The following is a 6,678-nucleotide window of genomic DNA, read 5'->3' on the forward strand; positions in this document are numbered from 1 at the left end:
TGGACTTCTCCTTATGATTTCTCAGGCCAGAGAGAGAAAGTTGTGTGACTTAGTTTCACACAAGCTCAAGCTAATGCCTGAAGCCCAAAAATCTCTTATTTGACCATTGTCAGTTCCCACACCCAGTGAGTTGTAAATAAAGGTAACAACTCAACCCTGGGGGAGTCTCTCTCCAGGGGCACACAGCAGCCCTGCTCATTCTAACACAGCTGAGTTTATCTATTCAGCTGGGATCTGTATGGCCTGGCTTCTCATACCTGCAGGTTCTCATAGGTCTCTGAAGGGGAATGCTGCTGTCTTGTCCCCTCCTGTCTATGTGAGAGATGAAAGTGGGCCCTTTCCTTGTCCCTCCCACTCTGCTGTCCTTTCATGTCCTTTCATGTACAGCCTTCAGCAAGTGCTGTGTGTTTTGACACAACCAGCTGCTTGGGCTTTCTGTGGGCTGAAACCTCTGGGCATTGATTTAGGCATTGCTTGACTAGTGGATGATACACGTGCCAGACTGGCTTCAAGCACTGACCAAAACTGATGGAGCCAGCCTGACCCAGAGCTGAGCCATGCAGCTTTTGTGGCACAGCTCTGATGTCAAACAGTGAAACCACAGGGAAGGAGGAAGCCAAGGTTTCTCTGGGTACAGTGGAATGCAGGTGAGCCTGCACAAGGGTATTATAGGGCAGAGCACTAGCAAGGAAAGATACAAATGCAATGCTGATCATTTCCCTCATGACAGAGGAGAGGGTGAAGAACTGAGGATGAGTTTGACAGTTTCAGAGGGCACTTTCAGTCCCCATCTGTCTCAGCACAGATCCTGATGCTGGTGTGTTCATCTTGAGGCCACCCACAGTGATGCTGTGCAAGAGCCTGGGGTGAATGTGCACTGCAATGGGGCTGTGCTGAAAAAAAAGCCACTTCCACATAGGTCCAAGATTGCAGAATATTTATTCCACTTGATATGGTAAAAACTATCCTAGCTGGCTGCCCGGCTTGTCAGCATACTTTTAAGTGACCAGTCACACATAAAGGACATGTAAAACAAGGAAAATGGTCTGTGGCAAATGGATTATACAGGACTGTTACCTTGAGTCCATGGGTGTGGACATGATTTTCTGAGCTTGAGAGAGTAGGGGAAAAGTTCCTGAGAACAGCTGAGCTCCTGACAGGCTGAAACTCTCTCAGGCTCAGAAAATTATGTCCACACCATGGATGTGGATTTATCTGTGAAAGCTGGTTGCTGTATCTTACACTGCACACCAAAGCTGATCCCCATCCAGCCACAGTGTCCAGATACCCCTGCACATCTGTACAGGCCCCTGTGTCACTCTCCCAGCACCGCAAGCTCTGTAAAGCACCATGTCCTGACAGGTGGGCACAGCCAACAGTGTCACAGGGATGGGCAGGAGTGTTTTCTGCAATTTCATGGGGCCTGGAGGCCACTGCAGTCCCGGTCTGTGGGGGGTGGCAGTGTTGGGTACCGCCTGGCACTGAGCTCCAGCTGTCCCACAGCCTCAGCTCGGTCCTACACCTTCCCCAGAGGTCCCAGCCCATGCTGCTGATCCTCTACTCTCACATCTGGCTTTAGCACTCCTCACCATAGAGAAACCCCCTTAAGTCCTGAATAGCATTCACTACCTTTAAGCAGACAAACCCAAATCCTCCACCCTGTCTCCATAATGGCCCAGAGAGGGCTAGGGGTGTAGGAACAATACCTCCTTGTTTTCTCTCTCCTGGAAGCTGGGAATACAAAAGACTTGTAGCTGACCCTGTATTATACTGCAGGTTTTGAAGATAAGGCAGAGGACTTCCAAGTCCTCACTGTTCTTTCCTTATCACACAGCCTCCCTTTGCTATTTGCCTTAACCATGTTTCTCCACATTCCTCTTCAACCAATCCTTTCCCAGACTAAATACCATATCACCCACTCTGGGCACGGGTTGCCGAGACCCTTTCTCAGCACCTCTTACTGCTCCCTCTGAGCATCCAGGTCCTTAACTACCTCTGGGAGAATATGTCAACCATCTCAACAGTCTCCCAAAGGACCCTTCAGAGGTATTTTAGGATCATCATCCCTATAGTTGAGACCCCTTTTTGACTTTCCTTTTGGTTGCCCACCCTTTGTGTCCTGCCATATTTTACTCCCGGAAATTGTACTCACCAGTGAGATTTGCTGAGACCCTTTCTCAACTTTCCCTTACTGTCCCCTCTGGACATCCAAGTTCAGTGGTCTTTTCCTTTGGACTCCTCACAGACCCCGCTGGACTGTCTTCTGGACAGTCTTGGGTACCCAGTCAATTGCCTGGTGCTGGCCAACGACAAAGGGAGCTGGTCACCAAAACTGGGTGAGGCACACCTCCAGCTCCTCTTGCCATTTGCCAGACCCAGACAGTGGAAGGATCCTGGACAGGTCCCCAGTTGCCAGGAAAATCCACAAATGCCACAGGTTTATGTCCAAAAAGGAGACAGAGGAGTCCTTCAACTTTATTTGAATAAAGGGAAAGAGTCCATCAGGGCACACACCTGCAGGCTTTTCTCTCTCTCAAGGTTTCAGAGGGTGCAGCCTCCTTTTATCCTAACTCCTGGCTGCATGTTGCCCTCTTCCTTTGCCCATTGGCTAAGACACTAGGAAGGTACAGCCTTCCTGAACCACCTACCACATACTCCCCCTTTGAATCTGTCACTTCACCCCAAAGTTCAGAAGCTCAGGCTTATGCTGACCCATTTGTCTGTTTCAGGAGACAAGCTGTCTGGGCTCTCTAACAAACCTGCTGCCCAAGTTTAGTAGACACATTAAGTTCCATTGCAAAGACATTAACACCCATACCTTCACAAATCAAATTGTTTGTAAAGACATTAGCTTTCCTCTCATCCTTTTGACCTTTTTCCCTTTTCCTTGTAAATGTGTTGAGCTTGTCATCAGTGGGAGTCCCTGCACCAGCCAAAGGTGACAACCTCCAACTGACATGGGTTGCCTGTACACTCCAGAAACTCTAACTGCCACCCCCACAAGAGGTTTCTGCGCAGGAAAGAATTTCTTCCTCATGTTCAGGTGGAACTTCCTGCTGAAGGGTTTCTGCCTGTTTCCCCTTGTCCCATTGCTGGATAATGCTGCACAGAGCCTGGCTCTAGCCTCTTGGCACCCCCTCTTTAGATATTCACCCAGCACAGGGACAGCAAATGCTTCTGCAGAGCTTCTGGGGCAGCTTGGTCTGAGGAGAAAGGGCAAAGACAAAAAGGAGGGCAAAGACATCATTGTCCTTCACACAAGGTGAAAGCCAGGCTGCCTCCAATGGGACACATCCCTCCACTCGCCCAACAGCAAAGCTTGATGTACAAGACAAAAATGCTGGGTGCTCCTCGTCTCCCTAGCCCAGATTCCCTGTAAAATTGGCTTGCAGCATGGCTGAGGCTGTAGAAGGGAAAAGGATGGGACAGGTTACAGCAGGGAAAATGAGCAGATGCAGTTTGGCCTGGTTTGGAGGAAGCACAAGCAAGGAATTAGGAGTAAACTCTTTATTGATTGAGCAAGGACATGAGGTTTGCTATCCGGAGGGTCTTCAGCTCTCCTGCCACACACAGACGAGCTGTGGGTGCACTGATCTGCGCCGTGCTCCAGACTGGGCAGGGGGCTTCAGACCCTCCGGAGAGACAGGCTGTTGGGAAAATGATGGGTCCACAGAGGGGAGAGTGTTCTCAGCAGCACAGCTCTCTTCTCTGCCTTGGGATGTGGCTGGGTTTGGGACAGGTCATTGAAAATTCTCTTCAGTGGTCGGTACAGCCAGACACTTACAAATCTGCCCTAGTACAGACTGAACGATCTGATTTGCCGTGGTCTTTGCATCTGAAGTGTTGTCTGAGGTTGTTGGATTCACTTCTCTCACCAAGCTCTCCTTCAATGTTGCAGGATCCTCAGGCTCCATGGGTTTGGCATTTCCAGTCCCTTCTGCTTGGAGCTGTGGTCCTAAAGCAGGTGGCTTTCCTCCTGTGCTTTCTTCCTGGCCCTGTTCTTCAGATGCTCCAGAGATTCCTGGCTGCATTTGTCTGTTGGAGACTTTACCCTGGGGAAACTCCAGAATTTCATTGTACTCACAGCTGGAGTCTCCTTCAAACTGAAAAGCTACCATGGTTGTCAAGATGCAGTGAACATTCTTAACAACTTGTCTGGTGAGTTTGTCAAGGCAAACATGTGTTCTCTCTGTTTCAGCTTCCTTGATTATGTCTGCTTGGGTGGCTCCTTCATCAACAGGCTGCTCTTTCTGCCTGGCTGTCCTCCCTGACTCAGAAGCTTTTGCCTGCAGAAATTCCCCCAAGCTCTCCAACACCATTGCTAGAAGCTCCTTGGCTGCCATTTCCATTTCTTGACAGCGGTCTAGAGGTTCCTCTTCAGGCTCTGCTCTCATGCAGCTGCTGAAAATGCTTCCCCTGATCCCCTGAGCAACCTTCTTTAAAAAGGTGATACGCTGGTCCTGAGGAATCTTCAGCCTCGCAAACACTTTGTATATAATGATCTCAATCAGCTCTTGGAGCTTCTGAGCTTCTGCTGTGGTCAGCTGCTCAAAGACAGCTTTAAAGAAACTGTTAGCAGTTTTCTCCAGCTTCTTCTGGAATTCAGCTATGGAGTAGGTTTGGCCCTTGTCCAAATCTTCTTTCTCTTTTCTGAATGTCTCTGATTTCAGAGGGGTCTCTTTGCTCTTTTGTAGACATGTGAAAGAAGATTTCCGAGACTGCGGCCACCTCTCTGCCTGGTGGGAAGTGTCAGTGGTTCCTGGCAGTTTGGGACCATCCTTTAATTTGGCCTGAAAGGTGACACCAGCTTGTGGCTCATGGTGCCTGGGCAAGCACTCAGCCCCTGCATGCTGAGGCTTCCCACAGGCCCAGGCGAGCACTCTGCTTCAGGTGGGCCACAAGGGCAGAGAGAAGGGCTTCCCTCAGCACTGCGTGTGCCAGCACATGGCTCTGCTGCCCGTGCCCAGCTCAGTGCCCTGTGCTCCCAGCCATGGAGTCCTTTCCCTGCCACAGCGCCCAGCCCAGCAGCACAGCCCTGAACAGCCCTGTGCCCATGAACACAACACTTTGCCTACCTTTTTCTGCCCCGAGATCTTATCTGATTGCAACTTGATCCTGGTCAGGTACTCCCTGTACTCATTGAACTCCTTCAGAGTGCAAACCACCTATGGAAGGACGAGGGCAGAATCCCAAGCCCAGTCAAGCCACGCAGACAGCCTTCCCTGATACAGCCCGACCCCAGTGGGAGGGGAGCTGTCCCCAAGCCGTGTCCCCAAACCCCAGTGTTTGGGGCACTGATGTCCCCCCAGCCAGGGCTGAACAGGCAGTGTGGGGCAGGCTGAGAAGGGCTGGACTGGGGCTTGCCCATCCAGAGGAAGGTTGGTGCTGTTTCTGCTCCCAGGGACACCAGCACACGGCCCTGCCCTCTGACAGCAGCAGGAGGCTGCAGCAAGGGCTGTGGGAGCCCTGCTTGAAGAGGGCTGTTCTTGATCAGCCCAACACCCAAACCCACCTTGTTGTCTCTGGTGACAGAGCCTTGTCTCTTCAGCAGCCGCAGGATGTCCTTGCGCTTGTGGTAGTCCTCAAGGTGGGGGTCATGCAGGCAGTTGTATTTCAGGCTTGGCTGGTACATGTAGGGATCATCCAGATTGAAAGAAGGACATGGCCCATTAAGCTGAAAGAGACATTCCTCAGAGTATGAAGGAGGCAGGAGAGAGCAGCAAAGGAGTGCAATGCAGTACTTGTGAAAAGCTGCCAGAAACCACTGAAGAGAACAAATAATTGCTTCTTTGCTGTGATCCAGGGAGCCTGGAGCTTCCCTCTGCTGCCTGGCTGCAGCTCCTACTGTAGAAGGCCTAAAGAACTATGCATGACAGGGACCACATAAAAGAGGAGAGCTTTTCTACCTTTCTCTTTTTACTTTACCTTTTCCCCCACCTTTCCCCTGCAGAAGACAGGGTGGGATTTGGTTTTCACGGGGATCTTGACTCCAAGTGGGAGGTTCAGCAGGTAAGAATTCATTTCATCTATATCTTGTTTCTCCCAGGTGTGCTTTTCGGAGGCCAATCTGGGAAGACAGAGACACTCAGGCAATAGCTCAATAAACTTCTGCCATGGCACATGCAAGAGATCACAGGTCCTTAGGCCCTAGAGCAGTCTTCCAAGCCTCAGCTAAGCTCTATCAGCCCACTGCACTCCTTCCCCTAATTCCCAGCGCACTCAGCAGTGCCTCTGTCTTTTGGCAGGACACCAGCAGTGAGATGGAGCTCCACAGCTCCTTCCAAGAGCTCTCATGATGTTGTGATGCTGAGCATTGTTCCACAGCTCCTTCCAAGGCTCTTGCGGTGCTGCAATCCCACGCTGACTCCTCGTGTTCCAGAGGTCTCCCAGCAATGGGGCATTGTTACATCACGGAGATGTCACATCACCGCATTGTCACATCACTGCACTGACATTGTGTCACACAGAAACTGCCCACCACACCTGGGGGGGAGGGGGGCACACCTGGAGGCCCCTTTGGACAGCCCTGTGGGCCATCCCCTCCGTGTGACCCGGCTCTGAGAGCTCCTGCCCACAGGCTCCTTCCCCCCTCCCCTGTCCTGTCATGCTGTGAGGCAAAGTTTCCTCACCAACAGGAAGGAATGGGAGGAATTGTCACTCCAGAGATGCACAGTTTGG

General features: G+C 51.2%; 1 protein-coding gene across 2 annotated transcripts; it reads right to left on the bottom strand.

Moving 5' to 3' along the window:
* Nucleotides 1-3,492: 3,492 nt before the first annotated feature.
* On the bottom strand, nucleotides 3,493-6,399 carry LOC111938377 (uncharacterized). 2 transcript variants are annotated; one of them, XM_086852538.1, is made up of 5 exons: nucleotides 6,178-6,399; nucleotides 5,926-6,067; nucleotides 5,513-5,674; nucleotides 5,076-5,165; nucleotides 3,493-4,790 (listed from the first exon to the last, which is right to left on the bottom strand). In XM_086852538.1, the coding sequence occupies exons 2-5, from the start codon at nucleotides 6,019-6,021 to the stop codon at nucleotides 3,741-3,743; spliced, it is 1,398 nt and encodes a 465-aa protein (XP_086708664.1). In that variant the 5' UTR covers nucleotides 6,022-6,067; nucleotides 6,178-6,399; the 3' UTR covers nucleotides 3,493-3,740. The 2 variants fall into 2 exon arrangements, with proteins under 2 accessions (XP_086708664.1, XP_086708665.1); XM_086852539.1 differs by having other exon boundaries at nucleotides 6,220-6,394.
* Nucleotides 6,400-6,678: the final 279 nt, after the last annotated feature.

This window comes from Cyanistes caeruleus, chromosome 16, assembly GCF_971803275.1.
Source record: "Cyanistes caeruleus chromosome 16, bCyaCae1.hap1.1, whole genome shotgun sequence".
Lineage (NCBI taxonomy): Eukaryota > Metazoa > Chordata > Aves > Passeriformes > Paridae > Cyanistes > Cyanistes caeruleus.

What these genes read in the sequence shown, in the direction of transcription:
- LOC111938377 (XM_086852538.1), bottom strand. Translation starts at nt 6,021, where the DNA reads ATGAATTCTTACCTGCTGAACCTCCCACTTGGAGTCAAGATCCCCGTG. An exon ending in GGGGAAAGGTGGGGGAAAAG is followed by an intron (nt 5,675 to 5,925) that starts GTAAAGTAAAAA and finishes TGTCTCTTTCAG; the next exon opens with CTTAATGGGCCATGTCCTTC. An exon ending in AGATCTCGGGGCAGAAAAAG is followed by an intron (nt 4,791 to 5,075) that starts GTAGGCAAAGTG and finishes GTCACCTTTCAG; the next exon opens with GCCAAATTAAAGGATGGTCC.